Source organism: Falco punctatus (genome assembly GCF_963210335.1).
Source record: "Falco punctatus genome assembly, chromosome: 14".
NCBI lineage: Eukaryota > Metazoa > Chordata > Aves > Falconiformes > Falconidae > Falco > Falco punctatus.
The window spans coordinates 6,953,364-6,972,057 of record NC_137594.1 but is presented as its reverse complement, the minus strand read 5'-3'; the positions used below and the strand labels follow the sequence as shown (position 1 = coordinate 6,972,057).

At 44.8% G+C, this 18,694-nt stretch overlaps 1 protein-coding gene and 1 long non-coding RNA gene across 12 annotated transcripts in view; one reads left to right on the top strand and one right to left on the bottom strand.

The window, feature by feature from the left end:
* MAF (MAF bZIP transcription factor) overlaps window positions 1-4,277 on the bottom strand; it is a 191,704-nt gene extending 187,427 nt beyond the window's left edge. For all 6 annotated transcript variants that reach the window (XR_013931871.1, XR_013931872.1, XM_080410758.1 and 3 more), the window contains exon 1: window positions 2,402-4,277. Coding sequence is in view for 4 of the 6 variants with exons in the window: in XM_080410758.1 (XP_080266884.1) it covers window positions 2,402-3,474 (1,073 nt within the window). In the remaining 2 variants the exon portion in view is untranslated. The remainder of the gene's footprint in view (window positions 1-2,401) is intronic.
* A 175-nt stretch (window positions 4,278-4,452) lies between these two features.
* The window catches only part of LOC308073059, an 85,425-nt gene continuing 71,183 nt past the window's right edge, over window positions 4,453-18,694 (top strand). For 3 of the 6 annotated variants that reach the window (XR_013931874.1, XR_013931878.1, XR_013931879.1), the window contains exons 1-2: window positions 7,728-7,871; window positions 8,009-18,694. The exon at window positions 8,009-18,694 is cut by the window's right edge. This is a non-coding gene — a long non-coding RNA (uncharacterized lncRNA). Of the gene's footprint in view, window positions 7,872-8,008 lie in introns of all 6 variants that reach the window. The other 3 variants (XR_013931876.1, XR_013931877.1, XR_013931875.1) reach the window with 3 other exon arrangements.

Here is an 18,694-nt window from a genome sequence, read left to right as displayed (position 1 = left end):
TACCAGCATCACCCCTTCGCCAGGCAGCATGCTGAAGTACTGCTCTCGGAGTTCTTGAACTTTAAACTACAGACTAAGAAACTGAGTACGGAATCAAAAAAATGCAGTTTATTATTGTAGATTATTCTCTCTTTTGATATAACCATAGAGTTGAAAATGAAAGAAAAGCACATAGGAACATCACACGTGGTTAGTTAGTAACTCAAGATATAAAACAATTTTGCACAGCAAAATATGTAAAAGAAAAAGTAACTGACAAGATTTTTTTATATTTATTGTGGTAAGATTTACTTTCCATTTTTTTTTTTTTAAAAGACAGGATATCAGTCCCTGAAAATAAAATTTACTGATTATTGCCTTTAAAACTGTGGAATTTTTGAAGTTACAGAAAATCCAGTTCTGCACCACAATACAACTGTAAAAAAATCTGCATCATTTTAAAACTGTGCAGTAATGCCATCTTTATAACTGCATAAATTGTATTAGCGTTTTAAACAGGTTCGTAATTTTTTTTGTTTTGTTTTTGTATTATATGCTTGCAGGTTATATCTTAGTGCAATTCAGTCCCAAATACTTCAATTTTGAAAAAAAAAAACCAAAAAACCCAACCCCATACATTTTTAATGTAAAATACCCCTATAGATATAAACAGGGGTGCCTCCCCCTTTTAATACTTTGGTTTTCAAATACAGTCAGTGGTATAGCAAGGACTACATATACCCAACTTATATTTAAGTTGCAAGCACATGCTGCATAAACTACTTTTTAAAACAGTCCCGTTGCAAATTCTACCCCCCTTTACATCACGACAAGTAAACAATTTAGTGCATCAATCTTTAAAAAAAAATTCTACATCTAAACAGACCTAACTCTTTCGAATTTATCTATAACATTCCTTTATCTGTAGCATACATTTTAACTGGGCTAACAGATGACAGAAACTAGAATTAAATTATATACTAGGAACCCAGAGCATTCCACATTTGACAATGACCAAATGCAAAAGGAAAAAAAAAATAATAAATGGGGCAGATCACTTAAAATTAATTTTTAGACTGTTTTAGGCAACAGCATGGTTTCAATGTCCCCCCCAAGTGGCATGAGAATTTTGCTTTTGAACATCTTTCCAAAGTTCTTTTTGTGTTTTTTTTTTTTTTTTGAATATTTTTTTTTGCCACATTAGGTTATCAAAATCCATTCTGGCAGGTTTTTTGAGAGGGAATGCTTCAGTGCATTTAAAAGGAAGTCTGAAGTTTTGAGTAACTCAAAGCAGTTTTAGAGCAGATGCAAACTTTAATGGGGAGGAAGAGGAGGAGGAAGATCAAAGGTTGCACTTTTTTGCTTTCAACCCAAAAAAGTGATGAGGCAATAAAACAAAAGGATGAATGCCATGCCATAATAGTCTCCAAAAGTCCATTTCCAAGCAAAAGAAAAAAAAAATAATTATACCGTACATGACCAGCATGCAGGGTTTTTTATTAATATAATGTCTCTTTTTCATAGTCTTTCGAAACAGTTATAGTTCATTGTTGCTAAGACAAAATAGCAAGCGTAATGCATGAGATGAGTATGGGATTCTAATGGCAGACTAAAGTCTCACATTTGGCAGATTAAGGCCAAAACTCACATGAACACACCGAAGGTTGATGCAGGCTTGATTTGGCAGGTTGATCTAGGCATATCTCTAGTTTTGCACAACAACGCTAAAAACTGATGGAACTCAGCAAGCTGGAGTCTAAAAATTTCACATTGTTTTTATATTTTTTGTTTTTGTTTTGGTTTTTTTTTTATTTTTTTATTTTATTTTTCTTTTTGCAAAGCTCAAATCTCATATGAAGAACTCAGGATGGCAAAAAAAAAAAAAAAAAAAAAAAAACACCAAAAAACAAACTAACCTGACTTTTTTGGACACAGCAAGCTCAAAGAAAAAAACAACCCTCATGAACTTAAAAATATATATATATGTATATATAATGTGGATGGCAGGTTTCAAAGAAGAGCAAGCTTCATATGAAGAACTGAGTTGGTGGCGAGTTGGATCTTTTAAATTTTAAAAAAAAAAACAACAAACCCACAACAGCAAGCCCCCACGAAAATAAAAAAATAATAATAATACTAAACAGAAAAGAAACTCATGTAGAACTTTAGGTCGGCCACCACGGAGCCAGCCCACCTTAAAAAAAGGGGAGAAAAAAAAAAAAAAGCCAACAAAAAAACCAAAAACCAACCCAAAAAACAACTTTGTTTTAAAATTGTTTTGAGTTTTTGTTTTGTTTTGTTTTGTTTTTTTTAAAAAAAAGGTAATACAAGGTGGCAAGCCGGGTTGTCGCTCTAGCAAAGCCCCCAACAACAACTCACACGGAGAACTTTTAGTTAAGGTGGCAAGGCTGTGGGAACTCACATGAAAAACTCTGGAGAGGAAGGGTTGTCGCTGCTGGATCCGTTTTCTCTGAAGCCATTGCTGACCAGCTTCTCGTACTTTTCCTTGTAGGCGTCCCTCTCCCGGACCAGCCTGGAGATCTCCTGCTTTAGGTGCTCCACTTGCTGCAGCAGCTGGTTCTTCTCCGACTCCAGGACGTGCCGCTGCTGGACCCTCTTGAAGCGGCAGGACTGGGCATAGCCCCTGTTTTTGAGGGTCCTCCTCTTCTGCTTCAGCCGGATCACCTCTTCCTTGCTGACGCCCCGCAGCTGCCGGTTCAGCTCCCGCACCGACATGGTCACCAGCTGCTCGTCGGAGAAGCGGTCGTCGAAGTGCAGGCCGCCGCCGCCGCCGCCGCCGCCGTGGTGCGGGTGGTGCAGCCCCCCGGCGCCGCCGCCGCCGCCGCCGCCACCGCCGGAGCCGGCCGCCGAGGAGGCGGAGGAGGGCGGCGCGCTGCCCGGCGCCGCGGCGTGGGGGTGCCCGCCGCCGCCGCCGCCGCCGTGGTGCGGGTGGTGGTGGTGGTGGTGGTAGTGGGGCGCGCCGCCCTGCGCCGCCGCCGCGGCGATCACCGCCGACACCACGGCGGCCGCCGAGCCCATCTCCTCGGCCGGCACGGAGCCGCCGGCGCCGGCGGCCGCGGCCAGCTGCTGCCCTCTAGCATAGCCATCGAAGGCGCCGGGCAGCGGGTGGTGGCTGCTGTTGATCAGCGCCTCCACCGCGTCCTCGGGGCTGAAGCCCAGCGCCTCCGGGTTGAGCTGCTGCGGGTAGCCCGTCATCCAGTAGTAGTCTTCCAGGTGGGTCTTCTGGTCGGTGCCGGAGCCGGGGCTGGGCGCCGAGAAGCTGGGGGACGGGGGCACCGAGCTGCAGGGCGTGCTCATCGGGGTGGAAGAGAGCGATCCCCCGGCGATCAAGCGGCCGCACTGGCTGATAATGCGATCGGTCTCCACCGGCTCCTTTTTCACTTCAAACTTCATCAGATCGAAGTCATTAACATATTCCATGGCCAGGGGACTGGTGGGCAGGTCGGAGCTGCTCATTGCCAGTTCTGATGCCATCCTTTTGCTGCCGAGAGTCCTCCAGAAAGGGTGCGCTCCGGGAGCGAGGGGACTGCTCTGAGTTGCCACCGGGTGAGCCAGCTTGATTTTGGGCGAGCTCCGCTCCGCGCTCCTGCTCTGCCTCTCGCCACGGCCCCGCGCAGCCTCCGCTCCACTTCGCCCCGGCCGCTCCCGCTCCCGCTCCGCGTTATCCTTTGCAGAGTCTCCGCTGCCGCTGATGCATCAGAGCGAGGGGCTCTCGCTATTCGCCTTTTGCATAAAGGGTGGATTTTTTTTTTCCTCCTCTCTCCCTCCCTTCTCTCGCTCCTCTCTCTCTCTCTTTCGCAGCCTGCAAAAACTGCAGCTGGAAGTGTTAGCTGGCGGTGTCGCGAGTAATTTTTTTGTTGTTGTTGTTGTTTTGTTTTGTTATTTTTAACACTTCATGGTGCCTTTCCTCTGGGCTTTCTCACGCAAAGTGCAGAGCGAGAAGAGAGGTTCATCGGGGAAGGGAGGAGGGAGAAGAGAGTGAAGACAAAAAAAAAAAAATTAAAAATCAAAGTCGGTATCGCAACCAAAATAATAACAGTAGGGTTTAAAAAAAAAAAAGGAGAAAAAAATACAACAAAACCTCGACCCCAAAGCTACAGCAAGAAGATGAAAAATATTTTAAAGGTTTCATCCAGCAGGAGAGTTTAAAAGCATTGCAGAGTTTTATAGCGCTCCTGACGTCAAATGGGAAATTGACTGGGCGGCCGGGCCAATGGGCGCCCGCCATCCCAGCCCTCATTAGCATAATATATAGAAACAAGGAAACTTTTCGGAGCTGTCAATCAGGGCCCCATCAGCTGACTGTCAGCTGGGGCGCGCTTAACCCCCTCCTGCCCGCCGCGCTCCCGGACGGGCGGCTGCGGACGGGCCGCTCCCCCCTGCCCGCTCCGCGCTGCTCCGCGCCGGGGCCCCGGCAGCCGCGCTGCCCGCTGCCGTGCGCGCCTCCGGCCGTGCGCGCCCTGCCCCGGGGCGGCCTGCCGGCTGCTGCCCCGCCGGGGCGGGGGCGCGGGGAGCTCCTGCGGCCGGGCGGAGCGGCAGCGGCGGGCGCCTGGCGGGGACCCGGCAGCGCGGCGCCGCCTCCGGGGCCGGCAGCGGGTACCTGCCCCGCTCCCCCGCGGCGGGGCTGTCGCTCAGCCGGGGGGGTTCTGCGGGGACGGGGCATCGGTGCCTCCGCGGTCCCCCCGCCCCCGCCGAGAGGTGCGAAAGCCCTGCAAGTTTGCCAGCCCCGCGGCCGCCCCCGCCGCACTTGGCCTGCTGGCCCGGACTAATTAATCTAATACATTTAGAACTAATTGTATTTACTTTAGCCTCCCCTCGCGCTCCCCCCCCCCCCCCCCCCGGGAGGGGGATGGGGCCGGCCGGGGGGGGCCGCGGCAGCGGCGAGCGGGCAGGACGCGGAGCGGCGGAGCGGCTCGGTTTAAACCTCGACAGCGCCATCTCTCGTCGAAAGGTCAGTGCCGAGGCGGGCCCGGCCGGCGCGGAGCCGCGGGAGCCGGGCCGGGCCGGGCCGGGCCGCGCCGTCGGGGCAGCGGGCACCCCCGTAGCGGCAGCGCTCCCTGGCCGGCCCCGGCGCGGCTCGGCTCGGCCCGGCCCGGTGCAGCCGCGACCCCCCGCCGCGGGCCGGGAAACCCGCCGCCTCCGGGGCTGCCAGGCTCGATTTTCTGACCGGGCTTTATGGGAATATCGATAGAATTAAAGTTACTTGTAATTCCGTGATAAATGAGATGTCTCTAGTAAGTAAGATTAAGTGCAGTGCTATAAAGTTGTTTATCTGAAAAGTAATTCTCAGAAACCTGACTTCTGACACTCGGTCATATATTAAACCAGCTTCTTGAACATTGTACTTCAAATCCTGCCTTCTCCCCTCGCCCGCTCCCTTCCCCGCCGAGGTCGCTGTGTATAACCGTGCGCAGGTATCGCTCCGTAGGTGCGGGCCAGCCTCTGGGTAATTTTTCACCGACCGTGAAAATCATCATTTGCAAAAGCCAAAGAATCTGCTTAGGAAATAGTACTTGGCTAGTGGATTTTACGAACGGATAACATCTTCTGACTATGCCATTATCAGTACGAGTGCCAGGACTAACATCTGAAAGTCATACAGCATGTACTGTTCCTGGCAGCTAAAACCAGTAGGGCATACTGCAAATTTAGGAAGATAACTACATCTAGAAACAATCATCAAGGCGATTCTGCAAAGCTAAGCATTGCTACCGACATCACTAACAAAAGTAAAAGGCAGTTCTGCACGGTCCCAAAACACACCCGCACGCACAGAGCCGGGGATGTCTGCTAGCTTTATCTCACAGATTGTGACTCTCGACAAAGTTAATACCACTTAACTGCTCGGGCTGGCTTTCCTATTTCTTCTCATGCTGGCATCAACAAAACTTCCAGGCTCACGGCATAAATCCCCCCCCGGGACAGTCCAATTCCCTGTATTTGTTTTTTCCCTGAGCAAGATGGATGCGGTACTGTAGATCACTTAACGTGCTCACCTATGAGAGACATAAAATGTGTGCTAATATTTTTAAATGAAAAGGTTATTGCTTTTCAGAATGTACAATTGTAGTATTTCACTTGCCCGTTTGATAGATGGCCGTGGAAATGTGGCTCCAGCCCCATGAAATAGTTCGTTTGGACGTGAGGATTCAAAGTGCTACATTTGCAAACGAGTAAATTTCCTGAGCAAACTCTGAACCCTAGACAAAGAGTAGGAAATTGTGTGAGCTAATGGGGACCGTCTCTTAATTGATACCAATGTAAGCAAGTGCTGTGAATTAATTGAAGCTCGGACCTACCAGAACAGCAAGTAAAATTATTAGTTGTACAATATTGTTCTTGTGGGATTGTTGCATAGAACTGCTGCACCGAAATGTCTCTGCTGTTCAGCACAGCAGAGAAAAAAAGATTATTAGCAATTTTTGGATAACCTTCAGAAGCTACATTCTCCTCCCTACGCTATATAATTCTCATTTTAGTAGTATTTTTCCTTATTGTTTGGCTATTCACAATGGGTGTCTAAACATTTACAGTCCTCTATTAACAGTGTTTCTTCCATAACAATCACACACTTTCATTTCAATTAGAGCTATTCAGTCTCCGGTTTTTCCACAATTATCGCAGGCCAATTCCCCCAGACTGCTCCCTTTCCCCAGCACTGTAGCAAATCCTGCCCTGAGCCAGGCAGAGGGAAAACTCCGGCGTCCCTCTCATAGCTTTTTGCTCCGGTTTCCTTTTAAACATCTCTGTTTGGCGACGTAATGTGGAGCCCTGCTCGCTCCCGCTTTGCTGCTGACCTGGTTCACAAGCCTCCAGACGAAGGTATATTTCTCGTGGGAGAGGGTTCTGACAAACCGCGCAGGGGGACGTGAAACATTAACTCTGAACACAGGCGGGTTGCTCTGCACTGGGGCGAGCACGCCAGCAGCATGTGCAAGAACTTCCATCGCTGGGGTGTGCGTGTGTGCGTGCGTGTGTGTCTAACACAGAAGATTTAGCAGAAGCCAGCATGCAGGTTATGAGTTATATGGACTCAGAGTGTAATTTGTTATAAGTTAAACACGCATCAAGACCAACACATTAAGTACAGTTACCGCTCCTTTTGTTTATCCAGTGTCTTATTTTATGGTGCAGAACTAAACAGTGTCCGCTGAATTTAACTATGAAACCAGCCAAATTGATTTCAGAAAGACTTCTTCGGAGTAACAGAGTGATAAGGCATAAACTGCTCCTAGGTGCAGTGCTAGATAAATCCTTTTAACAGTCTTCAGATCAGTTAACAGGGTAAGTAAATCACATATCACTGTTAGCAGATTTATGGGAGAGAATTAATAGAATCAGACGAGATAATCTGGTAGGGATAAAATTGCTGAGGAAACAGTCCTGCCTTACAGTGGAGGGTATGGAACAACAGTCTGATTACTGGGAGTCGTTATGGATTGGTGAATTATGAGCAAAACCATCATAAGAGTAATTCAGTATTTATTAATTCTTTTCTCTTTAAACAGCTCACAGACGCAAATAAAAGCCTCTGTCTCTTTGAAGACACATTCTTTATATATTTTTATTGGATGTAATTTACTATTTGCATTACCTGTATTTACTTCATAATTGAACATTTTGCATTCAAATTTATGTAATGCGTTATGCTTGAGAATATATTTCTCCCTTATTAGCATAAATAGTCACTTACCTCATGAATTACTAACAAAGTTTATCTGAAAATATAGGTATATTTTTAATTGAGTGGAACACAAACATATGCACAATAAATTTGGATTTGCCAGTAGTGTTGCTGAAACACAGAACAACCCTGTACCGGAGAAGAGGGGAAAGGAGCTGCAGCGAAGAAGCAGAATCAACTGCGACGTGTATGTATGCAAGAATAATTTCTTCCGTCAATGTTTTGTTTATTTTTAATAAAGAATGAGTGACTCAAAGGTTTACTTTAGGAGGCACAGATGAAAAAGGATCTCCACAGTGAATGTCTTCTCTCTGTTCCCCCCAGTACTTCCCGATGGACCCGGCTCACCGAGGCTGTGCCAGTGCAGTCTTTGCTCCGGCTGAGTTCCTGCTGACCTGCTGCACACCATGAATGTATGCTGCTCGAAACTCACTTCCCCAAGCACTCCTCTTTCCCCTAATCCCGTTTTTATGCTTGGCTTTGAATCCAAATAATCGATATAATTTAGGCCCATTCTGCAGTATTAACGCAACCTTACTTATGCAGAGAGACCCCCAGCCCTATTGACTTCAGGACTGCTGGACTGAGTCCTTGATCCTGCTGAAACCAATAACAAAACTTGCATTGATTTCAGTGGAAGCAGGATCGGGTCCTTAAGGTGAGCAATTTGTTTCTGTCAGAGAGCTGGTGTGACAAAAAATGAAAGACATCGGCGGATCTGATGGCAGGAAATCAGGTCTGCTCCCCAAAATTCAAAGGCAAAAATTCCCAGTTAACCTGTGGTGTATCCCCTTTACGCTCAGGTTTTCTCATCATGATACTGTGTGCTAGGTTGCCTGTATATTTTGTCTAGATGCATAAAGCCAGTCCTCCCAGGAGCATTCAAATGAGCACATCTATAAATGTAGCGCGGCAAAATGAGCTACTTTTGCCACTCTCGCTTTTCCCGAGCCTGGTACAATCCATTTCTGTGACGACAGTTTTCTGCCCCGTACGCATCTGATACTGCTCTTTTATTTTAAGGCTGAGAAAATCTTCCCTTTAAACTCACGCTGAGCATCAAATTGGACTCCACTTGCAGCTGAATATCTTGGCTGTCTCTTCCTTTCCTCCATCAGCTCCAGTATATTTTATGTAGAATTCTCTCTCTTAATGAAACTTGCTTCTCCTCTCTCTTCACTTTCCAGTTTTGCATGATCATTACCGAATCCACCAGACTCGCCGCATTTCACAACAGTGCAAAAGGAGAGGGGGAAAATATATTTTCTTTTCCTATGCAGTCTCCTATTTGGCCATTCTGCACAGACCCTAAATACACAACCTCTGTGCATTTGTATGTAAACTTGCTGTTGCTAAAGCAGAAAAAAGTAGTTTGAAAAGGCAGGCTTAAACACACACCTCGGTTGCTTTTGTGCCACACCTGAGAGGGCTTGTGTTTTAGCTCTCAGACTTGCCGAGGTGTCAGCAGCTGCTTCAATTTTTTTCCCCTGCAAGCGCCCAACAGTCACTATATGGAAGCCGCAGCATCGGTGCTACCCCTGACCGTGTGAGTTTGCTCTGTGCACCCTAAGTTCGAATGAAGGGATGGCTTTTTAGCATTCAGAGTATTTTTACTGCTTGCTTATAACATTCATAAAATGCTAGAAACGTTCTGAATAACTTTGCACAACCCAGAAACGATTTCTCCATCTGAAGGGAAGACAGCACAGAGCTGCAACTGAAAAGCTGCAAGTGACTCTAGGACGTAGCTAAAGGTTGGTGTTACAAGAGTTGTACTGTGCTTGTTTCATGATACATGTCCTAGTTTATTAATTTTCATGAATGGCTTTGCCTAAATGTAAAAATCAATGAAGACATTTTGATGCTAAAAAATCTATTTATCCAGAAGAAGTAAAAACTGAAATTGCAATAAAGATGTTTGTCAAGCTTTACGGTGGAATTTATCATCTATAACTTGGATGATCATGTTCAGTTATGTAAGGTGGTGTTTGCTCTGAAATTAGCTGAAGTGGGTAACCGGAGAGCCAGGTAAAAACTCGTGTACAAATTAACCTGAAAACTCTACAGGAGCGGAAAACTAGTATTAGTTAAGGGAAGAGAACAAAGCAATTACGTTAATGTTACGTATCTGAGCTGTCCTGATAATGTCCTGCGATATGCCCACTGCATTTGTATCTATTTCAGTTCCAAAAAAGCATTGCTGCTTTTCTCCCTTCTGCTCTGCATTCAGCTGTTTCAACAGTAAGGAATGGTTGCAGTGGCAGCATGAAAAAAAAAAGTGAATTTTATATGCTGTCTTTGTTAAAGTCAACCATTAGTAAATGGCGAGGAGGGCATGGGTCTGACCTGATGCTTTGACGTGTAGCTGTGAAGGTTGAGTCGGTCTTTATTATAAAGTTACGAACTTCAGTACGTTTTACACAAATCTGTGATTTAACGTCTTGAAGTCCGAGATAGCACAGACTCATTAATTTTGGGTGATAAACTGCACTGCATGCGATGGGCTGAGTGCCATGCTCTGGGCTTACTCATTGTAAACAGTAAAATACGATAACTGCTGAAAGTAACTGATGGGGTCTTTAGCAACACAAGGTTCTTGGCTTACATGACCGAAAAAGGTTCATTACAACAGAGGAGGGCTGGCGTCGGGCCCCCCCGGCTGCCGCAGCTCCCCGTGCGGGGACGGAGGTGCACGGGGCAGCCAGTTCCAAGCGGCAGCTTTTCCCCTCGCCACACGGAGAGGTGCAAGGGGAGAGGGATCAGGTCAGAAAGGCTTTGCATGGCAGCAGTAAGGAGAGACGCTTAAAGCAAAGCTGGACGGAGGGCTGATGACCGCGGCACGGATGAAAAGGGAGCTCCCAGCCCTGCGCCCCAGGGCAGGACCTCTGGTACTCTGTCCGTCCACCTCTGGAGTCGGCAGAGCACTTGCCCGCACGCCAAAGGTGCCTCAGACACGAGGAGAGCCGTAGGATGAAAGGTGGTTATGAGCGCAACATATTATAAATCAAAACCCCAGATGAGCTGTACCTATAGGAGCACGTAAGGATCTTAGGTTACCTCCAACCTTTAATTATCTGCCTGGATCTGGCCTAACCTGCTTATCTCCTGAGCGTTACTCACCGAGCTCTGGCAGGAGGGGGTGTCAATGAAGACGGGACAGGTTTGGAGCCCACACCTTCACCAGCTGAACTGGCAGGAGCTGAGGCTTAATCATGGGCAGAGACGGGGAGGGGGTGGGGTGGGGGTGTTTCCCCTTTCCCAGCCTGCCCCTCCGTAACGCATCCAGCTGATTACATCTGTCCTCTCCAGCCAAGGCGAGCTAACTCCCCTCCCTGCCTTTCCCCCCCCCCCAATTCCCCAAATCCAACATCCCAGCTCCACCTATGGTTAACGACGCCAGGTTTGATATCTGTGGCAGAAGCTTGGCTGCTGGAGCCGTCGTCTTGACTATGGAGATATAGCAGCATCTGTCAGAAAATCTATGTGAAAACAGTACTGGTGCCAGCGAATGGAAACTGTGGCTTTCTAATCAGCTACATTTGATTTGGTTTGATATATTTAACTTCTCTTTTTCTCTCGCTATTGGCAAATGTGTTATTCTTCCACAGAAATGAAAACAACCTGCAATTTACTGGATTGCTTTACAGAGTCTTGGTGCAAAGGAATGTATGTCATGATGACATCTGATATCTTTCAGTGTCATTAATTGTCTTCACCAAGCGAGGGATGGAAAGTCTTATACCCCATTTTCCCCCCTCCTACTCCATCAGAATTAGTTCACTGTTACGGGAGTGCTGGGCAGACCCGGTTCAGATTTGTCTCCATCCGGAGTCTGGTCATTCAGAAACTCTAATCCTTAACTAAAAGGAAATGATAAAAATACCCATGAAATTAATTTTCACACCTGCAGTTGGAATTAATAATGGCAACCAGAGTGGCATCCTATTTCAGCTCCCTTGAGGTGACTAACAGTCCTGGTCGTTAATATAATCCCAACCACCAGAGGAATTCACTGTCTGAGGGATCTACCATGAAAAACAAATGATCCCCAGAGCTATGCCTGCACAATGGAAAATGGCTTTAGTCATGTATTAGTCATTTTATCACAAGATTGTATTTTTACACTGGGAGGTTTGCACTCTGATATTAAAAGAGAACAGAACAGAACAACAGCATTTGACTTGGTAATTTGCACACAGGGTTTGATTACGTTTGAGCTTCCTTGCTTTAGAAGGATGTGTGTAAATGACTAAGAGCAATAAATGAAGTCTTCTAAGTGTGAGGCTTTCTCATGCAAAGTTCACATGCATTTATTACTGTCTGTGCTTAGCAGCGGTCCTGCATATATCTGTGGGTGATGCTTGTACTTCATCTTGATAAGGGAGTGGTCTATTGCTAAAATGATGCTTGAATTTTCCCCCAATTCTGCTTTTCTCCCTTAATTGCAAGGGATGAAATGTGTCAAGTGTCTGCTTCACTCGGCTGGGAATCACAGTACTGCCTCTGCAATTTCCCAGCCTTCAAAGATGACATGCAGCTAGCAAACTATAAAGCTAAGCGACTGCACGGTGGCTCTGAACTGCCTTCAAAAGGCATTTGCTTCTAGCGGTGCAGCAGCATTAGTACTTCAAGCAGGGCACGGAATAGGTGTGCACTCGAATCCTTTTGCAGAACCGTCTTTCAGAAGGAATTTCTCTAATTATGTTTGTTTAATCCTGCCCTAATGGCCACACACAATATGCTCCAAGTGTCTGAAATGTAACTACCAGCTTCAGCTTTATTCTCTTCCGCTCTCAAGACCAGCTTGGCTCGTGAAAAGCAAAAAGCTACTGCCCATGCCCCAGGAGCCATCTGCACAGGGTGCGGGCATGTTTCTACAACTACTTGCATTCATAACAAAGAGAAGGTGGTCTGTTGCCTCTGCTTAATATAAAGCCTGAGATGTTCTTTAAGACAGTAAACACCTAACGTGCTTGCTGCATTTATTGTTCTGGGAAACCGTAATAACCTCGTGGTGCTACCGGAGAGGTCTTCCCGTACCTGGGGTTGTTTAGTTCCATGTTTACTGTGTTGTACAAAGGGACTTAAGGTTCTTTAGCAATGGTGGATGTTACTTATTTGCACAGCACAGAATTAAACAGAGAGAGAGAGAGAGAGATACAGGCTTGTCTCCCTGAGATTTCAGCCACAGCTTTTTTCTCTCTATTTAGAGCATTTCCTAGGATCAGTTACTGTGAATGTAGCTTGCATTATTCCCTGTGGAGTAGGAGACAGGTAGGGCAGTTTCTGTCTTTATTCTTTCTGTCCCCTCTACAGATTTACACCTTTTATAGCTGTTAAGGTAACTACCGAACTACTTAGAGACTGGCCTCGTGTAGTGGCAGGCTAGCACTTTCTGGTGTTAGTTTAGCCCCAGCAGGTTTAGATTCCATCCCCTGCAGTCTCTCCTAACAGGGATTTATTTTTTTATCTGCCTGAAATTCAAGGTTCAGCCTGAAGTTGATTCCAGCAGCACTTGGCTATGTTCTTTTGCAAGTGACGATCCAAAATCAAGCACTAGGAGCCACTAATAAGAGCAGTGATACACTGTAAGGGTTTCCAGACGACTCAAATTGCCACTATTAGTAAATCTATCCTTGCAAATTTAAAGGAAAGATATCCATCATGCCACATTATTCTGCAAATATAGCTGGGAATGCAAGGCTGGCTGTAGCTGGATGGGCACTGTCACAGCGAAGAATCGGGATAGCGACACCTCTGTATCACCAAAATTAAACAGGTCAGTGCAAAAAGGCACACTTAACTCCTCAAAGGTCATGTGGCACCTTCAGTCGTATGGGTCGAGCTACCACACCACACGTGAACTCTGATATCTGGTCTCTCCACTGCTACATAACATTCCTGGTATTGGAAAAAAAAAAAAATGCACCACCATGTCAACTCACTCCAGCAGCTGCCAGCCACCAAGATTAATTTTTAACCTTCTTTTCATTTTCCAGGGCTAAGGCAGATGAGTAAACGCTTCACACCAAGCCTCATCAGCTGGGCAAACTGCTGTTAGATCCGTGGAGGTGACAGTTCCTTGGGATCTGCCTTTTTGTTTCCCTGGAGCACCCCTCTTGGGAGACAATTTTTCTGTCTCTGTAGAAATGTCATTCTGACTTCTAGCCAGAAGTCCAGCACGAATTCCTGCGATGCCTATTTGCAGCAAAGGTGCTGTGAAGCTGCAGTTACCATAGCAGGGTAGGGCTGCTACAGGATTTCCTCATGGAAAAAAAGTTCAGTTTTAGGCTTCTTGTGGCTTCTCTGAAAGATAACTAAACTTCACATACATCACTATCTGGAACTTGATCTTGGGGTCAGAAGTACAAGCATGTAAAGAGTCTGAATAAGCAGGAATGAGTCGTAACCCCCCCCTCGCTATCGTCCCTATCACCTGCTTTTAACAATACCCAGGTTTAGAGACAGTCATCCTCCTTCTTTAGACTCGGGTGGCAGCTGGCAGGGTTAGAAACAGGGCTTCCAAACAGAACCATTAGCTTCTTCATCATTTTAAACATAGAATTGTGGTTCACTTTCCTGCCTGGTAGTCCTGCAGACCCAGGCTGAGAGTCTGAAAGGCAAGAGCCCCTACCACTGCCCCCAGACTGAAAGGCTGATGACTAGAACTTAGCACATAACTATCTTCTATTAGCAGATAACTGTTTATTGATGCCACACAAGAATTTTGCCTCAGCTGAGGCCAAATAAAAGCAGAGGAACTTTTCAGCATTTGGCCCTTCATTTGGGAATTTCAACTAATAACTCTCTGTCCTTCCTCTGTTTCACAAGTCCCCTAACTAATATACTGGGATGAGTGAAAATATTGCTATGACTCATAATCAGAACTGCAAAGTCCAAATCCAAACTTCTTTAGAGGCTTGGAGTGGTTGGAGCAAGGGCAAAATTACAAAAAATGAAGACGAGACATGGGTCGCTTGCTCTGAGGAGGGAACACCCACAGCATGTCAATGCTTTTCAGCATCAGCAGCCAGGTAGTAGTAAACAGACACAAGAAATGTGCTTGGTACATCAGTCTTTCTGGTTAGTAGCAATTTTCATCACTATGCTTCCGAATTAATAGGATAGAAAAATAATGTTGCAGTATACAGGCTCATGTACAGCTATGGCTCTTGGTCTTACCAGAAAACCTAGAGGGATGGGGCATCAGTTAGGTGAAGAGGCTGCAGGACAAAACTAAAAGGAAATGAATCGTACCTGGTACTCTTAATGTTAGCTCATTTTAGGTAGTCTTTCCTCCTGGTTCCTACTGACAATTAACTACGTATTCCCAGAAAATATCAGAACTGGTTAGAAGGAAACCTGTCATCTGATTCCCTTTGGCTGTCAATCCCACATGAAACATATGCTACAGAGGTTTAATGAAGCTTTTCCATCAGGACAAAATACAGACTGTCCTAAGTCCCTCCTGCATGGCAGAAGAGCAGCACTGGCTTTCCTTTCCTGCGTGTCCACTCATGTGCAATTCAGGGACTTCATGGTAAACACAACATCTGTAACGCAAAACAATTAAAGTCATTCCCACCACAGCTGAGCTTGGCTTAGCTATGAACAGTGTGCGGTGAATGTTGTATCAAGACTGTGATGATCTGACGATTTTAGGAATGAACCTTTCAAAGAAGAGAAGACATTGATACAAAATTGAGGTGCCACAGAAAAGGCCAGATGTTCAACTTTTAGGTCTTTATAGGGCATGCAAATTTTTTTCTCATGACTGAATGTGCATATTACCCATTGATGTGATCACTTATGCATCCAGCTCATCATCTGAATAGGCAAATATCTTCTGCAGCAACCGTACTCAGAATTTAATGCAAAATTCATTCTTTTTGAAAATCAGTCCCTTAGAACACAATGGCAAATCATGCACGATGAAGTGATATGAAGAGAAATGCTGCATCCTTCTTCTGAGGTCTTTATTTCTTTTCTCTAGAAAAATGTCTCCACCTTCATGCTGAAAGCCACAATTATTATTTCTTCATATTCACACTGTGTTAGTGCTCCGTGGCTCACATCATTGATTGGGCTCCATTATGCTAAATTCTAGAATGCCCAAAGAGCTAAATATAAAGCAGGAGACAACAGATACAAAAATAGACACAGACCACAAGGTAACCATGAGCCACAGTAACACCCTGCAGTGGATTTGTCTTCCAAGGGACAGCTAAGCAGAGCTAGGGTGAGTCAGTACATGATGGGAGATCACAAAGGATGAAGGGTTAGTGGTGGTTCTCACATCACTGAATTACCACCATTAAAATAATTATCCTGCCTTGTGTTAGATGGCACAGCAGCTTTCCTGTAACCTGTGATTGAATGACATGCAAAAATGAGGGTTCTGATCCCTAATGATGAAATTACTTGTCCTTCTTTTTCTTTCTCTGTCTTTTTCTTTTAACAAAGGTAAAACTAGTCTCCCAGAAATAGCCAGTTCTTAGCTCTGCCATGGCATTTTGCCTTGCCTATCGTTTCCTGGCAGATCCAACTGCTACTGGGTTCCTCACTCTTTCCCTTTCCAACCATGCAATGTTTACAGTTATTGGGTTTGAACAAATGGAGCAAACTGAATTGTGGATGATACGTAATATAATATACATGAAATGCACTTTACATTTGTATATTGGCTTGTTAGCAGGCAGTACTGACCTTAACAAGAATTGCTTCGAATCCCATCTCCAGGCACCAGCATCTGTAAGTCTCTTTGGTACAGAAATATGCTTTCCATTCATATTATGACACCCTGTATATAGCTGTTCTCTCATATGCAACGACAGATGTATGTAAGAAAAGATATGTAGGAAAGCAAACCTGCCATGATTATCAGTCTCTAAAATGAATGTTTACTCAGGAAGACAAAATACTCTTCCCCTCGCTAGGAAAACCCAAGCTATATTATGTACTCAAATAACATGCCTGTAGTTTTGGTGCCATAAAGCATAAATCATAATTTAGCCCTCTGCAAATAGCCTCTCTGCACTGCGCTGCTATGCCATGTTCCCCGAGGTCCACCTTCCTGGGAAGCGATGAGCAGAACCGGAGGAGGTGGTGAGAAGGACCACGGCGCTCCCAGGGCAGATCTTTGCCCCTGCCACCCCACATCAGTTCTGCAAGCATGAAACTGGTCGCAAACTGGGATGAAATCTGAATGCGTCTTTTCAGGTGATGTCAACGTGATGTCAACGCCATGCTTGCTTCTCTCTCTCTCTCTCTCTTTTTTTTTTTTTTTTTTTTTTTTAAGGGGTTATAGGAGTTCTGGATCTCTGTCAGGTCTGTGATCCCCAGAGCAGAAGGGAAAAGGATTTTTAATGAAAACCAGCTTCAGTTGTGAATATTTAATACAGTGCCCAAGTGGTAACAGGATGATAAAGTTTTGATAGGTCTGGTATTGGCTTTTATTTTTTTAAGGGGGAACTCCTCTCTCACTAACGGAAAAAGCATTTTTAATGCCAACATCAATATAAAGTGCTGCTGGGACTTTTATATCATTTCAATATCAGGCCTGTGTTCAAGGAGCAAAAATAAATGCAGTGTTCACAACCATTTGATATTATAGCTGAATAGCTTTCAACAAGCTCTTACCATGTTTTCATGCACAGAGTATGATTTGGAGGTTGGGGGTGGAAAATGGGGGAACTGGAGGGGAGGGGAAGATTTTTGCTAATTTATAGGCGCTAGCTGAAATGTTTAAGGGCAATCTTACCAGGGTCATAACATGGTGTGTAGATTGGGTTATTTTGCAAATAGCAGAATTTCTTCTTTTTTTCCCCTCTCCTTTTTCTGGCAGCCTCAATAAATTTGTTTGATGCACTTTAAATGTTTAATTAAAACATTATGTTAGCACATTTACTATAAGTGATAAAAACACTTTGGAGGTGGTCTTAAAGCAATTGGTGGCTCCGAAATTGCTAGACATGCACTAGTAAATCAGATACCAAGTCCATAAATTGGAACGATTCTCTTTCAGGCCTGTGCCATTTCACAGATATTAAAGCTGCTTAATTTAATTCCTCAGTAATGTGGAATGTGTACAGCAGCTGATGTCACTTCTTCAGACTGATTGTTTAAGGTCATATAAACTCAGGCCTACAGAGCACAGGATAGAAATTCCCTTTTATATTAATACTGTTTATAATTCAGTTCTCCTTCAATCCCTTAATCAGAAGAGAAATGTTTATTGTGTGATATTGCTATAAAATAAGTAGGAATTGTAATGAGTATTTGAAAATGCGAAAGAAAAAATACACTAAGTCACAGCTACTGGTACCAACTGTCTCTTTTTTAAGTAGGTTTGTTCAACTTAAAAGGAAAACTTGTTTTTAATGCAAAGCAGTTACTTTTATATATGGGATGCCACTCTGTTTTGTAAAGTACGAAGTACAAAGGAGAAGTCAAAGCTACTGTCAACTATTCCTTGCAAATGACTTTGTTCCTCAGCCAGTAACACCACCCCATATTCACCAGATGAAATCTATACCTAACTGAAGTCAATGGGAGTTTTGCTGCTTCCTCCCATTAGAAGGGCTCATGCTTTTAGGAATTGCATAGGTAGCATCTTTCACAATATGCAAGGGCTAGCATCTGCTGCTCGACTGCTGTTTTAATACCTGCATTCAAAACACAATAGTAATAAAAGCTTCAGAATAAAGTATTACGATTGGCTTCTTTGCCTACGTTGGAAATCTTTACTGAATCAAATTAATACGGAATATAAATATCACAATTAGATTTCACTAAGATGAGCAAATAATGAATCTTTCTTCTTCAGCTAAGAAAGTAGATTTTCTGGAGAAATCTCTGAGTCAGCATTTCTTGCAAGATGAACCTTTTTCCCCTTCCCCCAACAATGTCAATAGCTGAGAAGTCAATGATTTCCAAGGATGTCACGGATAACTTGCAATAGGAAAGGTAAAAGTTCACTCATTTTGATGTGTACATAACCTATTTCAGTCA